Source organism: Staurois parvus, unplaced genomic scaffold, assembly GCF_062004578.1.
Source record: "Staurois parvus isolate SC_StPar_1 unplaced genomic scaffold, SC_StPar_1.0 ptg000242l, whole genome shotgun sequence".
In the NCBI taxonomy this organism is placed as follows: domain Eukaryota; kingdom Metazoa; phylum Chordata; class Amphibia; order Anura; family Ranidae; genus Staurois; species Staurois parvus.
The window spans coordinates 1,984,795-2,008,191 of NW_028318038.1; the positions used below are offsets into that span (position 1 = coordinate 1,984,795).

The following is a 23,397-nucleotide window of genomic DNA, read 5'->3' on the forward strand; positions in this document are numbered from 1 at the left end:
GTACAAGAAGATTGGCTTTTAAATCAGCGATAGCCGCAGTGAGAGAGCCTTTAATATCCACAGCTTTAGAAGTCATGTCAGAAAGTGAGGGGATGGTCTGCATGCTCTCTGTCTCTTAGCCATCCATCATGGGCTTGTGTAGAGTCTTCATTGCTGTTCTCTTCGTGGTGGGCCGCCGCCACCTTGCTTACTGAGGTGCTGCGCCTGGGAGTCTGTGATCTGAAGATGGCAGGCAGCAGAGACAGCAGAAATGCTGTGAGCGGGTGTGTGGAGCTGGCTTGGAAAGTTTGCCCATTATCTGGCAGCTGGAGCCCAATCTGCAGGCTGTGGAGCAGTGTGGGTCCTGGAGCTCTGTCAGTGTGCAGCCATCTGCTCCGAGCGCCAAGCCACACCCCCACCGCCAGGCCACGCCCCCACCTTTTTCTTTTTGCAGCTGTGCATTTACACAGTGTGTCATGTGCATGGCAGGGGAGCGGGATAGGGGCAATGTAGTGTGTACATTAGCTGTGGGCTCATTCACTTCTCTGTTTACCTCCTGGAAAAGGAGCAGGAGAATGGGGGCAGTGTAAATTACTATCTATGAAAAAAAATTGATTTCACTTTTTGCTGTGCAGGCTTTAGCTAGTTTAATTGTGCCCAGACAACTAAACTGCACTGATTCTTTAAAGCAACCCCCGTCATTAGGTATTACATTTAAAAATAGCAATACCACTTCACTTCATGTATGGGAGTTCCAAGGTAAGACAACATTCCAGTAGTGTTGATCTCTTGGATTCCCCTGTGGTGTTCAGTGGTTCCTCCCTCTGGCTTCCACTGCATATTGTTTCCTGTAATAGGTGGAGGATAGAGGGAGGAACCACTGAGCACTATAGGGTAACTCGGATTAACACTCCTGGAAGTGTCAAATTTCCGTCTGTCTTCAGCCTGGGATTTCTCACATTATGGTAGTGTGAACACCTGAAAAAGCAATTACTGACTTGTTTCTTCTCCAGGTAAGGATATTTTAAAAAATAAGACCAAATAACAGGGTCAGTTTGTTCTAAAGCATAAATATGTTTAACCTGAATGCATGCTGTGCCCTTCTGCAGCAGCTCTGTCCACTCTCCCTGCTCTCACAGGCTTTGCTGAGGCAGTGGTAGCCATTGGCTTCCACTGCTGCCAGTGAAATCCTGTGACATGGGGGGGTGGGATCGAGCCGCACTGTGTTTATGGATGCAGGCAGTGCGGCTGGGGATCAAGCCCTCACATGTACCCCCATAGGAAGTGGCTTCCTATGGGGGCACATGGAAAAGAGGAGGTTTGGGGCCTCTCTGTGCAATTCATTTGTAAGTATAATATGTTTGTTATTTAAACAAAAAAATCTGACTTTACAATCACCTTTTTAATTAATTCCAGAGAATAAGCAATACGTTCCAGTAGAATTCAGAAGAATTAGTACCTCTATAAAGTTCCTATGCTGTCTGTGTCCTCATTTGGGAGATTTCTCCCCACCTTCTGTCCAGGGGTGACCCTTGGATACATTGTTTGAATTGCTCAATAAATGATTTGCTCAATAGTAATATGACTGCACAAGATGTGTGCTCTAGTTTGAGAGGTTTGCCACAATGCAGGAGCTGTACACACAGAAATCATATTTACAGTATATATCTATAATACTATATTTATTTTGCAATGATTAATATTCATATATGAATACATATTCATTTTATTCTGATTCATGTAACTCACATAATTTATAATCAGCCCTGAACCTGCAGGTCTCATTAAGTGATCCATAACAGGTATATAGAGGGATATCTCAACATGAGGCAAGAAGCATCTGACAATGACTACGGTGATAACATGGCAGTACTACATAAAATCCTACAGTACTAATACAGAAAGCATTAAAGGATAGCCTCACACACTGCAAACACAAATTGTTGGAAGGAACCTGGCATCGTAAAGCATATACTATCACTTATCTTCACAGCTCTGTCAACAAAATACGTCAGATGGATATCCCTCCCTATTGTGTGCATCTGCAACCTCGCTCTCATTTTATAAAGAAAATATAAAACACAAGTTAAATGTATATATGGTAGAAATGAGTTAGTAACTCCAGCTTAACATTTCACTCATTGCCAGATAAATCATAAAAGCATATTCTTGCAAAATAAGAGATATCATACTTAGCCCTCCAGCAGCCCATGTTTCCAGTCTTCTCTCCAATAATGCACTACAGCCTCTGGCAAACTCTTCAGCATTCGACACTTTAGGAAGATTCAAGTGCATGCGTTTCCCCACCAAGCAGTGTAGTTCCTTCCGCTGACTCCTAAATTACTACTGTGTTCTGTAATAACATTGTGGATGGTGGATGGAACCATAGTGGGGACACAGGCATGTGAATGCTAAAGAGTCTGCCGGATGTTGTGAGACTTAAACTGAATAAAGACTGGAGACAGCAGCCATCAGGAAGGTAAGTATAATGCCTCTTTTTTGTAGCCTTTGGACCTGATTTTAGTTTTTTTGGGGGTTTTTTGGCAATGACAATGTTACTTTAAGGGTGTCATTGCAATAGCCCCAAAAGTAAGTAAACAGCCTGTGAATTTTACCACAGTATGCCTCACAGAACTTTGAAGGTTCAGACTTTTGTGGAACTGACTATTAGACTGACAATGTATATTTTTCTTTCATTCATTGAGGAACCCAGCTGAAGCAAACCACATACAAGTGGGTTATAGTGCCATCTACAGGAGTAATATGCTAGTTATAAAAAAAACAGGCAGCTAGGAGGACAACAACCTTAGGTAGCTTAACCCCCCCCCCCACCCCCCAACTATCAGAAAGTACAGATTTTTTCCTAGTGTTGAGACGTAAGAACCTTTCTTCAGCTCTTGGAGTTATCACTTTCTGCTATGATTTCTCTACTGTCAAGCAACTGATTGGCAGACAGGTTGGATTTTGATCCATGTAGTCTCTCCTATACCCTCTCCCTATTTTACCTTGTGGAGACAGTGTTAATAGTCATCTTGTTTTATCCTATTTCTGGGAGACCCTGATGGTGCCCATCCCTCATTCACAGAGTTTGTCTTCTCTGTGCACAGGTTGTCAATCACAAATGTATGCTATACTAGGAAATTTGCATTGATAAATGTTTGACAGCTTTGGGTGTATCTGCCTCTGCTCCCTCATTTGCTACCTTATCTGTCAGTGTCTGACCTTCATTAGCAGAGTTCTTCTCTGCATGCTCTACAAAATAAGACAGCAACCAGGGTGATTTGCTCTGAGACACCTGTTTGGTATGAATGCCTCCATTGCCTTCTCTGAAACCCCTCCTGGGGCCTTCTTTGTCTCTTTCTAATTCCTCACTCTCAAATCTCTTCACTATATTGTGGACAGATTTGTTTCTGGCAGGATAAATTAGATCATTGGTGTCCCATAAGCTCAACCAACAAGTGCATGTCTCCTTGATATACACAGTAGATCAGGATTACTCGGGACAGCCTTGTTTTATGTGGCAGTGCTAAGCCTCATAAACGTAGTTTACACTGGATTCACCATGGACTGAGACTATCTCGTCAGGGTGTCTCTCTTTTTGGCCACAGAACCCCAACCTTGTATATACAACTTGCTGCAGATATTCTATCCCTTCAAGTGCAACAGCTTGCCAGCCCCACTGGTCCATGATAACCACGTCACCATTACAGTGCAGCCGTAACGGCCATTTGAATGATGAGGCTAGCAACTGTTTTGATTTCCCATCACTGCAGAATCTGTTGGGGACAGCTTGATAGTCAATTGAAATATTTTTATCTTGAAGAAAATATTTTTTTCCTGTTTATTACATTGCATACATATGTATTTTAGAATCTGTGTGTGCATATCTATCTCACAAGACTAAGGAAGGCAGTGCTTTTTCCCTGTCAGCACCATTTGCAGTGGCAAGCCTAATAAGTACATATGTGTATTGTATTCACTTATGACAGGACTGGAAAAAAAAAAAATTGCTATTGTCACAGTGTCTCTCTTGTTTATCCACAGAACCCCAGCCTCCTTTATCCTGGGGGGGGTTATTAACTGTAATAGTTCACTTTAGTGAATGACATTGTTACTATGGTTCTTATTCCACTTCTCTTCTATCTCTCCACAGTGTCTTTCAGCAGTACTTTCAGCTTTTAGATGCTGCCAAACCTATCAAGGGACAAGTCTCCACTTTCGCTGCCTTTTTACAATGCCCATCAGCCATCGATCCTGTGTTTCAGAACTTCATTCATGAGGTTACCCATGTTGCCTCCCTTTCTGTCCTCTACCCTCTGGGATCTCAGTTTTCTTTGTTCAGGTTTACAAACAGTAAAAAGTACAGTATTACAGAACTGCCTTTCCTGTATGTCAAAAAAGTAGCCCATCTTGCTACTGTAGGTAATAGAGTATCGGTCTTGTCGGGTCTACTTTTCTTATTCTATGTAAGACTAGGCAAAGAGGTTTAGAAACTAAAGGTTTTCTTTTTTACTGAAAGTCATCTTCCCCTTTGACTTCTTTAATAAAGACATTATCCTTCCCTCACTTTGTCTCATCACAACACATCCAATAGAATTTGCTTTACATACACTGAAAGTGGTTCGATCTATTAGAGTTTACCTACATGCTCCTTCGCCCTTTTAGCTAGCTTTGGCTGTAAGGTCTTGAAAGCAGTAGTACAACTCCTACTGTTGTGTTAGGGCTTACCCTGTTTCATGGTTGGTGTGTGCACCAATCTGCACGTGATACTAGTGTTGTGGTGTGAACAGAGCACATAGAGAACAACTGATTTTGTTGTGCCCTTGCAGAACTCGTGCAGAAAAACTGATGGTTCTGCACCATGGTGTGAACAGGCCCTAAATGAGCCATCAATTTACAGGTTCAAAAAAAGTTACATTCCCATCACGGGCCGGGAATGTAACTGTCACATTTGCTTGTGCTCTGAGTCTAAACCAAACTGTAAAACCATCAAATGTCTGGTGTCATAACTGATGACGTGCAACATCATGACAGTTTAAGATCAAACAGAGGCTAAGATGGCAGTTTATGTGGCTAAAAACGATAGTAGGGTTTGGTTCTTCTTCAAATATCTTTTCTTTGAGAAACACAGCTCCCACCCCTCTGTTGTTTTTAGCTTTTTGCCAATGTTATCTGGTTTTCTAAATATATACTTTTCGCTACCAACTGACACTCTCTGAAGGGTGCGGGGTTACACCACCTAAAGGAGCTGTCCTAGCTGCCTGTTTATTTTTGTGCACCTAGCATCCTATTCCTGTAGACACCACTATAACCCACTTATATGTGGATGATCTTCATTCAATAGCTGTGTCCCTCAATGTACTAAGTGAAAAGAATATTATAGAATTGACAAACATTCTATTTTTTCCACTTGTTCATCACACAAAGGCTTTCCAAATTTCAAATATAATGCTGAATTTCTATGAAAAACAAAAGATTGTGACTATAAGGCACATACTTATAAGTTTCATTGCACAGAAGCCTTTGACATGGGTGCTCAGTAGTGTGTGTTCATTCCACAGAACAAATGGGAGATTGCACACTGTCTTTACTGGCTAAGGATGAAGGAGCACAGGGCTGAGATTCAGCTTCGTCTACCTTTTCCTCCTCTACATTCTGATTTGTCCCAACAGAGATCTCTCTATTTTCCCCTGCTGTAGTCTGGTCCTCAAGACTGCTCTTTATCATTGCTTGCTCTGATTCTGACTGATCCACATGCACAGCATCAAGATTATCTGGATTCCGATGGTCCTGATTGGATCTTTCCATGGTTGGATCTTTATTGGTTGACTTTTCATCATTCTCATCTGTATCATTATCTCTGGAAGTTAAAACCTTTTCCAAACTTTTTATGACCTCCAGCTCATCTTCAGACTCTTCAAAAGTCCTGTTAAAAATAACAAATGTACAATGATTTAAACAGGTTTGAAAGAGAAACCATATAGTAGAGAATAAGTGTGGTGTTACTTAAGTCAAGTGAGAAGTAGCCATGACAAAAATGCAGCGGCTTCCATTGTGGACTTTAAGAATCTGCCAATTCTCAGAATGTCTTGGTAATGCCCCTGAACAAGTACAAAGCCAGGAGTTCCAACTTCAACAGCTCCATACTGACTGTATTGTGAACAACAGGGAGAATCATGACTCTCAAGGCAGTTAGAAACTTAGAAGTCAAGAGTGGCAGTGCCCATACTTCTTTCATTACTAATGGTGAACAGAATCTTTAGAGTGAATCTTAAAAGAGATGTGTGGGGAATGAAAAAAAATAAACATACTGTACATACTCACCCTGATGGCTGCAGCATCAATTCGATGCTGCAGCTGTCCCCTGCTGGCACTACACCGAGAACTGAGTGATCAAAGACCATTGATCCAGCCCAAGTCCAATCTTTAACAAACTCGTGCAGACTCCACCTCCGCAACATCGCCAAAATCCGCACGTTCCTAACTCCAGAAACCACTAAACAGCTCATCCGCTCCCTCATCATATCACGACTCGACTACTGCAACTCCCTCCTCACTGGCCTGCCTCGCCGCTGGCTATCCCCGCTTCAGTCAATCCTGAATACGGCTGCCAGACTCATTCACCTTTCCAACCGCTCCATCTCCGCCACCCCCCTCTGCCAATCCCTCCACTGGCTTCCGATTGCGCAACGGATCAAATTCAAAATCCTAACACTGACGTACAAAGCTGTCCACCATACTGCCCCGAACTACATCACTGACCTAATATCCAAGTACCGCCCAGCACGCACACTCCGCTCCTCACAAGACCTCCTTCTCTAGTTCCCTGGTCTCCTCCTCCCATGCCCGCCTCCAGGACTTTTCCAGGGTGTCACCCATCCTCTGGAACTCCCTATCCCAATCCATCAGACTATCATCTACTCTCCTCACCTTTAGGCGCACCCTGAAAACCCATCTCTTCAGGGAAGCCTACCCCACCTCCTGCTAACTTGCCGACCTCCTCCACTCTTCCTACCACCCCATCCCCCACAGCTATCTCCTCCTGTACCACCATCCCCTCCCTCCTAGATCGTAAGCTCGAAAGAGCAGGGCCTCAGTCCCCTCATGTTTTGCATTGTATTGGCATTGTTCTGTCACATGTTCTGTCCCCCTTTGTAATGTACAGCGCTGAGCGAACTATTGGCGCTTTATAAATACTGTATAATAATAATAATTGAATGCTCAGTTCTCAGGTCAGCTCTGAGTACAGAGTGGTGATAGTCACCACTCAGTGCTCTGCCCCTCCACTGCTCATTGAAGCGCAGAACTGTGGATGGAGCAGGAATGGCTGGCTCAGGCTCTCAGCCACACACTGATAGACTGAGCCAGTTACCAGTCAGGCATCTGGGCAGATCCCAACATTATTGTCAGGATCCCTGCAGAGCCTGTAAGGTCAACCAACAGCAGGCTTTAGTCCACTGTTGGCTGAGTCTGGGTCATAACTAAGTGACCATGGCGAGGCCTGTTCTGAGTGCAACCTGTCCTGTTAAACTGCTGTATGGTCTTGGCCACGCAGCTCAGTTTCAGGGTCTTGGCAATCTTCTTATAGCCTAGGCCATCTTTATGCATAGCAACAATTCTTTTTTTCAGATCCTCAGAGAGTTCTTTGCCATGAGGTGCCATGTTGAACTTCCAGTGACCAGTATGAGACAGTGAGAGCGATAACACCAACTTTAACACACCTGCTCCCCATTCACACCTGAGACCTTGTAACACTAATGAGTCACATAACACCGGGGAGGGAAAATGGCTAATTGGGCCCAATTTGGACATTTTCACTTAGGGATGTACTCACTTATGCTGCCAGCGGTTTAGACATTAATGGCTGTGTGTTGAGTTATTTTGAGGGGACAGCAAATTTACACGGTTATACAAGCTGTACACTCACTACGTCACATTGTAGCAAAGTGTCATTTCTTCAGTGTTGTCACATGAAAAGTTAGAATAATATATTTACAAAAATGTGAGGGGTGTACTCACTTCTGTACTCACTACTGTACTACTGCAGCCTGCAGAAACCATGGCTAGCCAATGCTTTCTCTCTGTTTATTAGGACTTGTACCAACAGGAGTTTGTTATTCTGGGATACACTGGCTCTGTGCTGCATCTGGAAACAGAGCTCAGGACACAGTGGCCACAATTTTCCACTGAGCCCTGTGTAGAAGAACCCTGCTATACCCCTGAAGAAGCAAAGGCAGAAGCCACAAAAAACAGGTATCATATATTTCATTTAAGACTGTCTACTTTCTGTATTTTCCTGTTAAATTATTTCTGTTATTTAGTATTTAAGTTTTTCTTACGTGTCCTCATCATCAGATCTTGGTTCAAAGCGCTCTTCATCCAGATCTTCTTCTGATGTCTGTTCTGTCGCTTCTTTTTCTACCTGTTCGGGAGGCCACTTCTTCAGTGTTCCATCTAAGAAATATTTCACAGTGGCCATTAACTAAAAGTATAGTTACTATAGAATCTGCGATTGAATGTCTGTTGACACCAGTTCTCTCTTTCTTTGACCACAGCTGATGCCTGAAACCTTATGAGTTCTGTAGAATTATCTAGTACTACCACTATCCAGTCATTACTAATTGTTATGAATCCTAATGCTTATGACATATATGGTGATCATTTTACTTGGAATGACTTGTGTATTCTTTCAACCAGATTAGCTTTGTAACATGTAGTGCCATTTTGGCTTTGTGTCCTTCATCTGCCTTGATGATGTATTGGTAACTACAAAAAAAATTTAAAAAATGACCAGATGTTGAACCAGCAGCCCCCACTCACAGAGCATTCCTTGCTGGTCACCTTAGTCTCTGTCCCCCACCACTTGCACACCTCCCTCACTATGAAAATCAGCTCTACTATACACCTACCCCTCTGCTGTCCCCTGCCACCTGCACACTACAAACTAATCAGAATTTACCTTTCTAGACCAAACACAATTTTGCTAGTATGTATTAAAAAGAAACTGCTCAGGACACCTCGTTGTTATTCTGCTACGGATGCTAAAGACATCAAGTAATTGCCTAATATGTTGTAAAACAATCCTCCTTTGCAGAGGGGCTGTATCTGCAGGATGGTAAAAGCACTTTTACTTCCCTGACCCTCCATTCCCCTGGCAGGCGGCTCTCCCTCATGCTCTGGCAGTGGACTGTTCCTCTGCATCCTCCCGTCCAATGCAGAACTATAGACCCTGCATTGGTCTTGCTGACATCGGAGGACATCTGACCACTGGAGTGCAGGGGAGGAGAGTCTTCAGGGACTTGTCCTGATGCAGTAGAGTGTCAGGTAAGTAACAGCAGTTTTCCCATCCTCTAGACCAGGGGTAGGCAACCTTTCAGAGGTTGGTTGAGATCTCCCTGGACAAAATGGAGGACATAAAATATCCCAAGGGGAAGGGGGGGGGGGGTGTTGGGTGTTGGGTGATGTGTGTTGTCGTCGTCATTTACAAAAAAAAAAAATATATAAAGCCCTCAATAAAAACACATAGCATGTTACAGTAGTGTCTAATGCCACTGTTCAAATAACTCCCCCCCCACAGTAATATCATCTGCCCCCCCCCCACACAGTGGTTTCCTCTGCCTCCTTTCATATGTTCCCCCCCTCCCAGTAATATACTCTGCCCCCCCCCCCCACTGTAGTTTTCTCTGCCCCTCTGCCTCCCCCACACAGTAGTGTCCTCTGCCACCTCCCTTCACACGCACACACATACGGTGGTGTCCTCTTCCCCTCCCCCCCCCCCCCCACACACACGGTGGTGTCCTCTTCCCCTCCCCCCCACACACACACACGTTGGTGTCCTGTGATTCCCCACACACACACAGTAGTGTCCTGTGCCCCACCTCTTGCAAGTAGTGTCCTGTGGCCCCCCAAAGCAGCATCCTCTCTCCTCCTGCCTCCCCATTGTAGTGCTCTTGGCTCTCCCATAGCAGAGTCCCCTGCCATCCCCCCTACAATAGTTTCCTCTGCCCCCCCCCATAGCAGTGGTCTCTGCACCCACCCCCTACAGTAGTGTTCCTGCCCTCTCCCTCTGTAGTGCCCTTTGCGCCCCCCCCCCCCCCCCACAGCAGGGTCCTTAGCCATCTTCCCCCCACAGTAGTGTCCTCTGTACCGCTCCCCCTTGCAGAGGACACTACAGTGGGGGAAGCATAGTATATTATTTATTACTGGGGGGGGAGAGATAGTGTGAAAGGGGGCACTGTGCTGGGGGGACAGATGATACTACTGTGGGAGGGGAGTTATTTGAAGCAGGGCAGAAGACACTACTGTGACACACTATGTGTTTTTATTGGGGGCTTTATTTCTAAAGTCAGGGTTTAACCCTTGCAAAGCAGGTGAAGCCCCACTGACAGAATTAATACTTTTCCCAGAGTTCATCTTTAATCCTGACCCAGAATACAATGTAATGATTATTACCACAAAAGTCTTCTGTGGGTAAAATGGAGTCATCCATCACTGCTTCTCCCAGAATCCTCATCAGTGTTCTTGGTGCCTCCTGATTCCACTGCTTCCTGTTCAATGATGTATCATCATCATTTTCTATGACGAAACAAAGAAATATGTAAAAGAAGTACATAATAGAAGATAGTACAAAATATAGATGTATTACTAAAGGCTTCTTCTAAGAAGAGTAACCATGTTCTATATAGCAGTGCTTCTTAACATTTTTGCAGTCAAGGAGCCCTTGAAAAGTATTCTCAGTAATGAGGCATCCCAGTGTAAGGCTTGGTTCACGTTACTGCATGTCGCCAAACACGCACAAAATCGCTCACTTTCCTGACACGCAGACAAATGCGCTGCTCTTTAGCAGATGCACAGGGGTGATATTAATTCTTAATTTTATCCCACACATTGGCAAATGTGGTGTGTTTTTGGTGCACTGCCTGTCAAATTGACTCTGAAAAAGTGACCTGAGCATGGATCATTTTTTTAAGAGGAGTGGAAGTCCTTGCTGCTATTAGGAACATGCCTTGTAAAAACTGCAATGCTTTACCTTCACTCACACTGCCAAGTACTGCACTGTAGTGAGAGGCAGAGAGCTCAGCACTCAGTAAGTCACCTCCACTTCCACTGCTTTCACTTCAGCTGAGGATTAGGAGTTCAGTCTTTCTCTACCAGGATGCCGCAGCACCCCTGACGACTTCATGTGGTTGAGCAAGGCTGTCAGAGGGCTAGTCCTCCTAGGAGACCTAAATCCCTATGTCTCTACATATTGATTTGTTTTGGTCAACATAGACAGAAATATGACATCTTCAATGTTTTCTGAATCACTGACCCAGTACAAGTATACAAATCTTTGAAGTGATTGTCCAGCAAAAAACATGTATTCTTAGTTCTGGACAGAGCCGAGAAGGGTTCTAACCCCTGTCAGATTTTACTTCTGTCTGGGGCTCTGTTAGAGATATATCCTCTCACTTTCTCTCCTACAATACTACAAAGGAAGAAGAGGCATACAAAAATATGATCACAAGGCACTGGTAGGATAGTTAAAGGGTTTGTTCACCTTTACCAAAAAACTGCCTATGCAGAAAAGGGACATCTGTAGATATAAAAAAAAAAAGGGTGCAGCTTTGACTATCACTATTACCCTTGGTATGGATGTAGGCCATTTACATACCACAGTCTGACCTGAAATCTCCCAGGAAGCTGATAAGCAAGGCCTAAATATTACTGCTCACCTCCACCATCACAGAAGTGAGATCTCAGACTTTGAGCGCAAATCTACTGCATCAGGAGAGAGAAAACACATGTGATGGGGTTTGAATCAGAGAAAGAGCTCACTCCTGTGATGGTGGAGGTGAACAGTAATAGCTAGGCCTCGCTTAGCAACATCCTGGGAGGGTTCCAGTCAGGCTTCATATAGTTACATAGTTAGTCTGGCTGAAAAAAGACAAAAGTCCATCCAGTTCAACCATTAAAAAAAAAAGTTATAATCCTATACCCACAGATGATCCAGAGGAAGGCAAAAAAAAAACAGCAAAGCATGAACCAATTTGCTCCTGCAGGGAAAAAAATTCCTTCCTGATCTCCTGAGAGGCAATGGGATATTCCTTGAATCAATTTTACCTATAAAATTTTAGTATCTAGTTATATTTTGTGTATCTAGGCAAGAATCCAGGCCTCTTTGAAGGCTAGGTTCACATTTCTGCGGGTGGAGCCACTGCGGATCCGCACAAAAATCCGACACTCACACAGAAGAATGTGGACCTGCGGGCGAGTGCCATTAATTCTAATGGCACACCGCCCGCACTGGAAATCGCATTTGCATTGGGAACCGAGGTTCCCATGCGGGCTGCAGTTTCCAAAGAAGTGCAGGGACTTCTTCCCTGCCTGTCCCAGGGCACGGGAGTCCATTCAAATAAATGGGCTCTCGTGCCCGCGCAAAACACGGCCCGCAGGAACGCACATATGTGAACCAGGGCTAAAGCAATCTACTGAGCTGGCCAAAACCAACTCTTGAGGGAGTCTATTCCACAATTTCACAGCTCTCACTATGAAGAAACCTTTCCGAGTTTGCAGATTAAATTTCATGAGTTACATAAATAGCCTACACCTATACCAAGGGCTTTATTCAACTTTAATCAGAGCTGCACAGTATGTTTTTATGTACAGATGTCCCTTACCTGCAAAGGCAGTTTTTGGTAGAGGTGAACTAACCCTGTAAAGTGTGTCACCACTATTTTTTTATTGCTAATGTGTGTATAATGTGTGTATATCTTTCTATGTTAGACCTCATTCACATGGGCACTGATTGTCTATACAATGTGAAAGGACCGTTTGTTTATGCGTCCCTAACCAGCAGGTGTTGCTTGCAGGCTGCCCATTCATGTCTATGCGAATAACACAGCAGCTCATCCTAATGTGGTAATCAAGTGGGTGCAGGTGAGTGACACCGAACTGACACTGTCTGTGTTCAGGACTGCTCTCCCACACCTGCACAGACAAGGAAAGTACCCACTTTGTTGGACTTCACAAACAGCCAACCCCCTTACAACACTGACGTTCCTCCAGCAAGGAAAATAGGGAATGCTGCAGTTATGTGACTGCTAAATCAAAGCAATAAAAAGTAATAGACTTTTATTTTCTGAAAAAATTAATATCATTATGAAATACAAATATTTGCATTACAACAATGTACTTTAAGTAAAGTGCGCTCACAGATAGCTTAAAGCAGTGGTCTCCAAACTGTGGCCCTGGGGCCAGATGTGGCCGTTTGCCTACCTCTATTCGGCCCTTGGGACACTATTACATCCACAACTGACATGATGGGCTGCTATTCCTCAAACTGACACCAATGATGGGGCACCATTCCTCAAACTGACACCAATGATGGGGCACCATTCCTCAAACTGACACCAATGATGGGGCACTACTCTTCCCACCGACACCAATGATGGGGCACCGTTCCTCAAACTGACACCAATGATGGGACACCATTCCTCAAACTGACACCAATGATGGAGCACCATTCCTCAAACTGACACCAATGATGGGGCACCATTCCTCAAACTGACACCAATGATGGGGCACTACTCTTCCCACCGACACCAATGATGGGGCACCGTTCCTCAAACTGACACCAATGATGGCGCACCATTCCTCAAACTGACACCAATGATGGGCCACCATTCCTCAAACTGACACCAATGATGGGGCACTACTCTTCCCACCGACACCAATTATGGGGCACCGTTCCTCAAACTGACACCAATGATGGGGCACCATTCCTCCCACTGACACTAATAATAGGGCAACATTCCTCCCACTGACACCAATGATGGGGCACCATTCCTCCCACTGACTCCAATGATGGGGCACCATTCCTCCCACTGATACCAATAATGGGGCACCATTCCTCCCACTGACACCAATGATGGGGCACCATTCCTCCCACTGACACCAATGATGGGGCACCATTCCTCAGACTGAAACCAATGATGGGGCACTATCCCTCCCACTGACACCAATGATGGGGCACTAATCCTCCCACAGACACCAATGAAGGAGTATTATTCCTCCCACTGATACCAACAATGGGGCACTATACCTTTCACCTAAATAAATGAATGGGCACTGTTTACATCCACTGATGTTGGGGCATTTTCTACTCCCACCAGCCACAGTTCGGCCCACGTAGAGTCTGAAGGACAGTAAACTGGCCTTTTGTTTACAAAGTTTGGAGACCCCTGGCTTAAAGGATAAGTTTACCTTTTCTCAAAAAATAAAATTCCAAATATCATTGTCCTCCAAACCCCACTACACATAGCAGTCAAAGTATCGACCCATACAACATACACCGCAATACACAGCCCCAAAGTGAGTATCTGCTCACAATGACAAGCACTTATTGGTCAGATGTGCTTCTGATAGTGTAGGTCAACACAGTCACGTGGCTGCACTGACCAAAGAGCGATTGCCATTGCGACCATTATTGAACTAACTTTTAGAATAGAAGGTCCTGATGTTAGTTATATATGTGATTTCTCACCAGCGACAGTATCAAACATCGATGGCACTCCAGCTGCCATTAAATTGCCAATAAGTGTCTGAGGCTCTCTTGCTGTCCATTGTTTCCTGTTGTTTTGTGCTTTATGATTGAGGTTTCCACTATCTAAGTATAAAACAAAAAAATAACCCATACAATTATATACTGCAACAATCCACATACCCTGCATCAGTCTAAAGCAGCCCATAGATGATACAATTTTCTTTCCTTCCACCATGGGTGGAAAATTGCTTGATTTGTTCATCAACACATTTAGTGTTGACGGGGGAATTCCTCCTTCGTCGCCATTGTGTTCTGCCAGTGGGGAGCCTTTCCAGCCATCAGAACACGATGCTTACTGCTGTCGGCTATAGCCGCCGGCAGAGATCACATGTAAAAATCTGACAGGCTGGTTGTACTGAAGTTGACTGATAGATCAACTTCAGTACAACGAACCAAGCTGCCCATAGAAGGATCGAATCGCAGCCGGTCCATGCTGAACAAGCTGAGATTCGATCCATCTATGGCTGGCTAAAGTCTTATAATGAATAATATTACAGTGTATGCAAAAAATAAAAAGCAGATACAGTAAACAGATATTCACAATGTCTTTTTTCAACTCTTTACTCAAAGATTTCCAGAATACAAAAGCAGCAAACAATGGTTGAGCAGCCAAGCTAAAATGGCGATCCATCATCTGTACATCAAGTATAAGCATCTAAACCCAAGAACAGAAATGTAATATATTGCAGCATATCAGTCTTTATATGTGCTGGGTGCATGCGTTCTTTTCCCAGGCTTTTGTCCTTATTTGCACCTGGTGATCCTGCCAGTAAGATACTTCCTGTCCTTGGGTGACAACACACGCTCACTGCACTGAATCAATGGAGGAGCAGCATTGTTACGCTAGGGCAGGACTAGAGAACACCCCCCCCCCTTTCACATATAAGAGGGAGGTGTTCTATAATCCACGGAAAGAGATGTGAACAATGCTAACTGATAACAATCAGCAGAAGCAGAGCACAAAAAGGTGTAAGATCACTAGAATTCTTGTAGGAAAAACCAGGTATTTTGAGGCACTTATCAAACAGATGTAACAAAATGCTTTTGATAATATACTGTATTGAACTGAGCAAAAGGAGCAGATTTAACAAGTTCACTATTTGTTGCTCAGATACAGAAGGAGTAAAGGCAAAACCCTGTCAGGTTTTTTTTTTTCACATCTGCATCCTGTTGGGTAGATTTCCTTTCACTTCCTGTCCCATAGCCACAACAGGAAGTGAGAAGAAATCCCTCCCAAGTGGGGGAATTCCTACCTGTTGCATATTTTTCTGGTTTTGTCCAGAATTTTCTATAAATCTATAATTTTCTATTAATATATTTCAAATGCTTTAGAATGGGGAAAGAAAAGTTTGAAAGTAAATTGATCTGAGATTTTTCTGTTATGGGTGCTATAGAGAAATACCGGAAGACTAAACGGTTGTATGTCATGAAATTCCTGTATTGTGACCGACATGTCTTGTACCTGATTGTTCTGAGTCCTCATGCATCTTATGCCACTTTTCACCCTCCAACTTCATTCCAAGAGCAAAGGTTAAAGTATCATTGAGAGGATCTGTCTCCTGCAAATTAACAAGAGCAACAAGAAATTATTTTAAATTACTGATTTATTCCATATTACATTTTTTTTAATGAGTACAATATTTCCGTACAGTATGAAATGTGTACATATATGCTTTATGAATTGCCAATAATTATATCTCTTAAAATTCTTCTATAAACAGCCTTCGCATCTACTTCCATGAACATTCAAGTCTCGCTCACACATGTGACGTTGAAAATGGGTGGTTTGGTGGTGTTTTTACCTCTTCCCAACTGCCTATCAACAATACTCTCAACTGTTAAAACAGGAAGCAGAGAGGTGTAACATGGCATCATGAGCACTGACTGCAGGCATTGATGTTTTGCAACCACCTATATCCACTTGAAATGCTCATGACATGTTTAACCATTTCAATACCGTGCAATTTTACACCTTCCTGCCCAGGCCATTTTTCACGTTTCAGCGCTCTCACACTTTGAATGACAATTGCGCGGTCATACAACATTGTACCCAAACTAAAATTTTATCATTTTCTTCACACAACTAGAGCTTTCTTTTGGTGGTATTTAATCACCATTGGGGTTTTTATTTTTTGCTAAATTAACAAAAAAAGACCAAACATTTTGAAAAAAAACACGTTTTTCTTTGTTTCTGTTATAAAAGTTTACAAATAAATAAATGTTCTTCATAAATTTAGGCCGAGATGTATTCTGCTACATGTCTTTGGTGAAAATAACCCAAATTTGGATGTATTATTTAGTTTGTAGGAAAGTTATAGAGTTTACAAACTATGGTATAGATCTGAAAATTGATCAATCCTGAAGTACTGACAGCCAATCTAATTTCTTGAGGTCCAAGAATGTCAGAACAGTATAGATATCCCCAAATGACCCCTTTTTGCAGAGTAGACAGTCCGACGTACTTCATAATGGCGAGTTTTTTGAAGTTGTATTTTTTTTGTCATAATTTTTCGGAAAATAAAAAAATGTAAAAAATTATTTTCACTATATTTTTTTTACACACTGTCACCAGTGCAGTACAGCGTCATCATATAACTGGCATGGCGGTGAACAGGGACACTGACTGGTGACAGTATGAAAAAAAAAATATATTTTTTTTTTAATTTTTTTTTATTATTTTTAATTTTTTATTACATTTTTTTTTTTTTTAAGATTTTTTTTTCATATTGTACTATGACCAAAGTAGTACAATGTTACCATAGTAACATTGTACTACTTTGGGGAAGTGATCAGTATTTTTTTTATTATTTTTTTTTACACAATTTGCTTATAGCAAAGAATTACTTTGCTATAAGCAAGCATTTACCTGAATGAAATCGATTCATTCAGGTTTTTTTTTTTTGTGCTTAGCTGTGATTTGGTCACAGCTAATCACATGACATGTGCATGTGATTAGCTGTGACCATTCACAGCTAGGCAGTAGTATACAATGGATGGCATGAATGAAGCCATCCATTGTATACAACTGTCATGTGACCTGCTGTGATTGGTCACAGCAGGTCACATGGTACCAGCAACGGGGGTCGGTACTCAGATCTGTCATCGGCCGTGTCCGAGGTACACGGCCGGTGACAGATCGTGCCGCTGCGAGGCTCTGCATTACCGCAAACTGCGCATGTGCGGGTGCACGCCAAATGGCGTGCACCCGGAATGCCGCAGCACTTCTGAAGCCGCCAAACGGCCATTGGCCGGGCGGCTAATGGTTAAGGAGTGGCTGAAAGGGGCATCAAAAGTAATGATTTCCCATTTTAGCATTGTAAAAAAAAAAATGTATGTGCATTAAAGGCTGCTTTGAAATTCAAAGCCTGTGTGAACAAAACATGGTTGTAAGCCTCAGACATAAGTACCTGTCTTAATCCAGAGCACTAAGTGTCATTTCTGCCTGTTGCTTTGTTCCTCTGCTATCAGCATGAATCATTTCTGGCAAGTTTTCCTGACACCAAGAGAAAAATGGTGACAGGGGAGGGACCTCCAGCAGATTGACAGCCTCGGCTCCTGTTCCTGTGGGGAGGGGGGGGGGTCTCTTCCCTCCAATCAGTTCTCAGAAGTCTCATTACTGAGCTATGCAGAGTGTAATTTCAGCTCTCTGCCCCCTTTTTTCTGACAGCTCAGTCAAGCTTTATAATTTCTCAACTCTGAACGGATATAGAAATAAGAAGGCTGAAGATTAACAGGTACAACTTATGTAGGTGGATTTGTTTCATCCCTGTATATCACCTGAGGCCAGTCACTGCGCTGGGTATATGTAAAAGTTTACAACCACTTTAAGGTAACATTCAAGGACAAGCTCGGCAGACAATTAAAAAAAATCAGCAAATTGCAATATTTAAAGTGATACTAAAGTCTTGTTTTTTTTTTTAATAAATAATAAACCTATCATACTTACCTGCTCTGTGCAGTGGATTTGCACAGAGCAGCCCAGATCCTCCTCTTCTTGGGTCCCCAGCTGGCACTCCTGACCCCTGCCTCCAGCTTGCTATGGGGGCACCCGAGCAGGCGTGCTCCGGAGCCGAGGCTCTGCGTGTCCATTCACACACAGAGCCATGTCTCAACCCCGCCCCCTCCCTCTCTTGACTGGCCAATGGTTCCTGCTGCTACTTTGACCAATCATGAGTGAGAGTCCTGGAGAACCGAGGCTCTTGTAGACATCGTTGGATCGAGAGTGGCTCAGGTAAGTGTTGGGGGTGGGGGCTGCTACACACAAAAGGTTTTTCATGGAGGTAAAAATCTTAAGCCTTTAGAACCACTTTACTGGGAACCCCACTGAAGTCAATGGGAGGGGAATCATAAAAATCAATTGTCTATTTTCAAGGCTAATAGGGAGGGGACTGTCAAACAAAGGGCACGAGGAGCTGGGAACTGCTAGGGAGGACATGTACCAAAGCAAAAACAATTTTAAAATACCATTTGGCAGGCAGCAGCTCTTTTAAAAAGGCGTAAGGGCCCATTCACACTAGAACGTGGTTCGTGAGACCAGCGTTCCGTACCAGTTTCCAGCAACGCATTCCACCCTTGTGATCTGCAGCTGTTGTCAGTGAAAAGTTAACAACTCCTCAAACGCGGGTCGCAAACACAGTGCATTTGCCAACACCAGATTGCATAGCACAAAAGTACCATGCGATCCCATTGCACTGCATTTCCAAACGTAGTGCATGTATGTTTGGTGTGGTGCGATTTCAGCCTATTAAAAATGAATGGGCAAAAATCAGACTGCATAGAACTACATGTGAATCACACGGGAACTGCACAGCGTTCCTTTGCGATTCATATGCAGTTCCTAGTGTGAATGGGCCCAAAAGGTAAATATTAGAAATGCTAAATTACTTGAAATAACCCCAGATACATAAAAGGTGCTTCTAAACCATTCAGTCACTAGTTTCCATTTACCTTATACACCCACAAGCATGCCATTTAAATATTAACAAAGCTGAACTACAGAACTCCACCTATCCTTGCACCTCACTGCCCCTCTCCACATACCTACATTGATTTCCTCCCCAGCAAAACAATACCGCTCTCTTGACTGCCAAATGCCTACCCACATAGTGGGATTGATTTACTAAAAATGGAGAGTGCAAAATCTGGTGCAGCTGTACATGGTAGCCAATCAGCTTCTAACTTCAGTTTGTTCAGTTAAACTTTGACAATAAAACCTGGAAGCTGGTTTTTGTGCAGAGCTGCACCAGATTTTGCACTCTCCAGTTTTAGTAAATCAACCCCACTGTGTGTAGATAAATGGCTGTTCAGAGCTGTAGATCTGGGGGTGTGCCATAGGCCATGACCTCCCAGCAGCTGTCCCTCAAAGACTTTTAAAAGCCTGGTGATAGCATCACAGGAATTAATAAAAGCTGTTTCTTGCTACTGGAATGCAGTAAAAGAAAAAATGCTGAGACATGCTCTAGATGGAGAGAGGGAGGTTTGGGTGTAATTTTGAGTCATGCCTATACAAATCGTTTAATTGTCCATATACCTCCCATGGCGCTCTACGTCACCGCAGGAAATATTTGTGATGCAGGGGTCAGCAGGAGAAATCAAATCTGCCTAGAAAGGTGAGTATACAGCTTCTTATCTTGGTACCGTCAGTAAGGGTACTTTCTATAATATTATGTGCAGTAAGGAGCTTAAAGAATTAGCACTAAAAGTGATTGTAATTATATTTTTTTTTCTTAATAACAAACATGTCATACTCACCTGCTCTGTGCAGTGGTTTTGCACAGAGCAAACTTGATCCTCTTCTGCGGTTTCCCCGTTGGCTCTCCTGACTCCTCCCACCTTCCAAGTGCCCCCCATAGCAAGCCGCTTTCTCTGGGGGCACTCATGTGGGAGCTTTCCTTACTAGGGATTTGTGCATCCATTGGCACATACAGCGCGGCTCAGCCACACCCCCTGCTCCCTTCTCACAGGATTTGATTGACAGCAGCAGGAGCCAATGGCTCCTGCTGATGCCTCCACGTCCAGTGAGGAGAGAGTGGGTGGAGAGAGCTGCTGCTCTGGGGCACAGCGCTGGATTGAGATTGGGTTCAGGTAAGTATTTAGGGGGGCTAGGCTGAAACTGAACACAAACTTGTTTTACCTTCATGCAGAGAACGCTTTAAGGTAAAAAAACTTTCTTCCTTTACAACCACTTTAAGCAGTTGCTGACCACATCATATAGTGTGCTCCCTGCGCCGGATCACGTGATCCGGCTCTTCTGGTTAGGGGGCTGCTCTCACGCTCCCGATGCCCCGGCTGTGCTGTACACTGCATAAGACGATCAGCGGGTCCCAACCTATGACTGATGGCCAGGACCCAGTAATCAGTGAAGAGGCTCAGAGGACAGAGCTCTATGAATGTAGACAACACAGAACCTTGTCCTGACAGCGGGGATGAGCCGATTTTTGTTTCCCTTGAAGCAGGGAACAAAAACTGCTCATCCCCTAATAAAAGCACCACGCACTGAACACACAAAGGACTGTTAGGCATACACCTAACCCTTTGATTGCCTATAGATGTTAATCTCTTCCCAGCCAATGTAATTAGTACAGAGTCAGTGTATAATGTTAGCACTGATCACTGTATTAGTGTCATTGGTTCCCAAAAAGTGTCAAATTAACTGCCGTACTATCACAGTCCTGCTATAAGTCACTGGTCGCTGCTATTACTAGTTTAAAAAATTCCAGTATATATACCGTCATTTGTAGATGCTACAATTTTCATGCAAACCAAATATACACTTTTTGGGATTTCTTTTACCAAAGACATGTAGATTTTGGTCTAAATTTAGGAAGAATTTTTTTTTTTTTTTTAAATAAGATATGTTTATAACAAGAAGTAAAATTCAAAATTTTCTGTCTTTTTTCGTTCACAGCGCAAAAAATAAAAAACCCAGTGGTGCTCAAACACTACCAAAACAAAGCTCTATTTGTGTGAAAAAAATATATAAATGTAATTTGTGTACAGTGTTGCATGACCGTACAATTGTTAAGCTAAAGTAGCGCAGTGCCGTATAGCAAAAAATGGCTTGATCATGGAGTAAATCTTCCAGAGGGCAAGTGGTTAAAGAGAAACTATAATGCTTTTGTGCAAATTTTATTTAAAAAAAAAAAAAAGAACATTTCCGTTAATGAGCTTCTAAAGCTGAGCCCCAGGCAGATAATAAATACACAGATTAATGTGGCTCAGTATTCATTAATTCATCATTAAATGTATTTTATTTTTAAATGCAAGCGGTGTAAGTACCTGAATTTGGCTTGGTATCAGCCTCATGTAATCCATGTACAGCAATGCTCAGACTGGGTTAGGGAAAAGCAGCACAGACGATTAGAAGTGCTGCAGTGTTCATATGCTGACAACATGCTGATATGAGCAGTGAGCAGAGTGACAGAAAGATACAATAACCACATCAGTTTGCTGCTTCTCTTTTTACTACCCAGTCACAGGCTGGGGCAGGGACAAGACATGTAATTGTTGTTTAACTGCAGCAGGTCTAGTCTCCTGCCCTGCTTGACTGGGCTGTGCTGTGGTGGTGGAGCTGTGTAAATCTCAGAACTGGATGCACAGTTTTGGTAAATAAAACTAGCCCTATATATATATATATATATATATATATATATATATATATATACATATGTATATATATGTTGTCTATTTAGCTGTAAAGGAAAAGGGACATTCTTAAGGACACCTTAAGGAAAAGGGTCATTCTTTGGAGGACAGAAAGGACAACTGGTTTGCAATAGCATAAAAGATGAAATTTACTTCAAACTGGAACAAACATCACCAAACAGGAGTGGGGAACCCTCAACACCATCTATCCTCCACATATAATGCAGTTATAACATCTCTACTCTAGTGATTCAAAAAGTCACACCTTCAGCCATGGAAATCAAAGGATTGACATCTTTGCAGACTTGCTGACACCAAGGGATGGGATTAGGTCATTAAAACAGGGTGGTTCCACAACTTTCACACCACCCATCCTGTTCTTGGATGCATTCCCTGGTGGCTGGATTAATGTGATTGGGTTAACTGTGTGGCTATAAATGCTGCATTATGTTCCTGACACTTAGTAGAATGAAGAATCTGCTTGTACAAGCTTCAACATTACAGAACAAGTCTAGCTGAATGTGACCAACTACTACTAGCCTAGCCTACTACCGTGAAATAGATAATTAAGAACCTTCACATACTTCATCTCCACTTGATTTAGAAAAATATTAAATTAAATGTTATTGTTTTAGTCCTGACCATGATTAAAAAAAGAAAATATACACTTGAAACCATTTTACATTCATTTTTAGAATAAAACATCTCCTAAATAAGATATCTAAATGATGCAAACTGAAAGAGGGTGAAAAAAAACATGTTATCTACCAACCTCTTCATCGTCTCTGCTGTGATCTTCTGCAATAGGCCCATCAGTAGTTTCCTCTTCTATAATCAGGTCATTTATTTCAAACTTTATACCACCCTGTAACAATCAGATATTACAAAAAAAAAGAAATTGTTTTCTTTTAAAAATGTAAATAATGATAATAATAAAAAAGGATTGTGCTTTTTTTATGTCGGATATGAATATTTTATTAGTTAGCTGTAGAAAATAGTCTTTTGCATATCCTCTTCCTATACAGATTCTGGAAATATGTTAACCCATTTACCTTTATTTTGTATTTCTTTTGCAGTGCTTTTCGCTCTTCTCGGTTTTGCTGGACAATTTGATTATACTGTTCTTGAATCTCCTATATGACAGTAAAATATATTTCTCATTAGGAAAAGAAAATATAGAAAGATGATGC

The 23,397-nt window shown here is 42.7% G+C and overlaps 1 protein-coding gene across 3 annotated transcripts in view; it reads right to left on the bottom strand.

Annotated features, from left to right (window-relative positions):
* Positions 1 to 1,644: 1,644 nt before the first annotated feature.
* The window catches only part of NEK5 (NIMA related kinase 5), a 70,761-nt gene continuing 49,008 nt past the window's right edge, over positions 1,645 to 23,397 (bottom strand). For all 3 annotated transcript variants that reach the window (XM_089680336.1, XM_089680334.1, XM_089680335.1), the window contains 7 exons: positions 23,260 to 23,340; positions 22,980 to 23,072; positions 16,026 to 16,122; positions 14,504 to 14,626; positions 10,432 to 10,554; positions 8,319 to 8,433; positions 1,645 to 5,905 (listed from right to left, as the gene is read on the bottom strand). In XM_089680336.1, the coding sequence (XP_089536462.1) occupies positions 5,530 to 5,905; positions 8,319 to 8,433; positions 10,432 to 10,554; positions 14,504 to 14,626; positions 16,026 to 16,122; positions 22,980 to 23,072; positions 23,260 to 23,340 (1,008 nt within the window). In that variant the 3' untranslated portion in view covers positions 1,645 to 5,529. The remainder of the gene's footprint in view (positions 5,906 to 8,318; positions 8,434 to 10,431; positions 10,555 to 14,503; positions 14,627 to 16,025; positions 16,123 to 22,979; positions 23,073 to 23,259; positions 23,341 to 23,397) is intronic.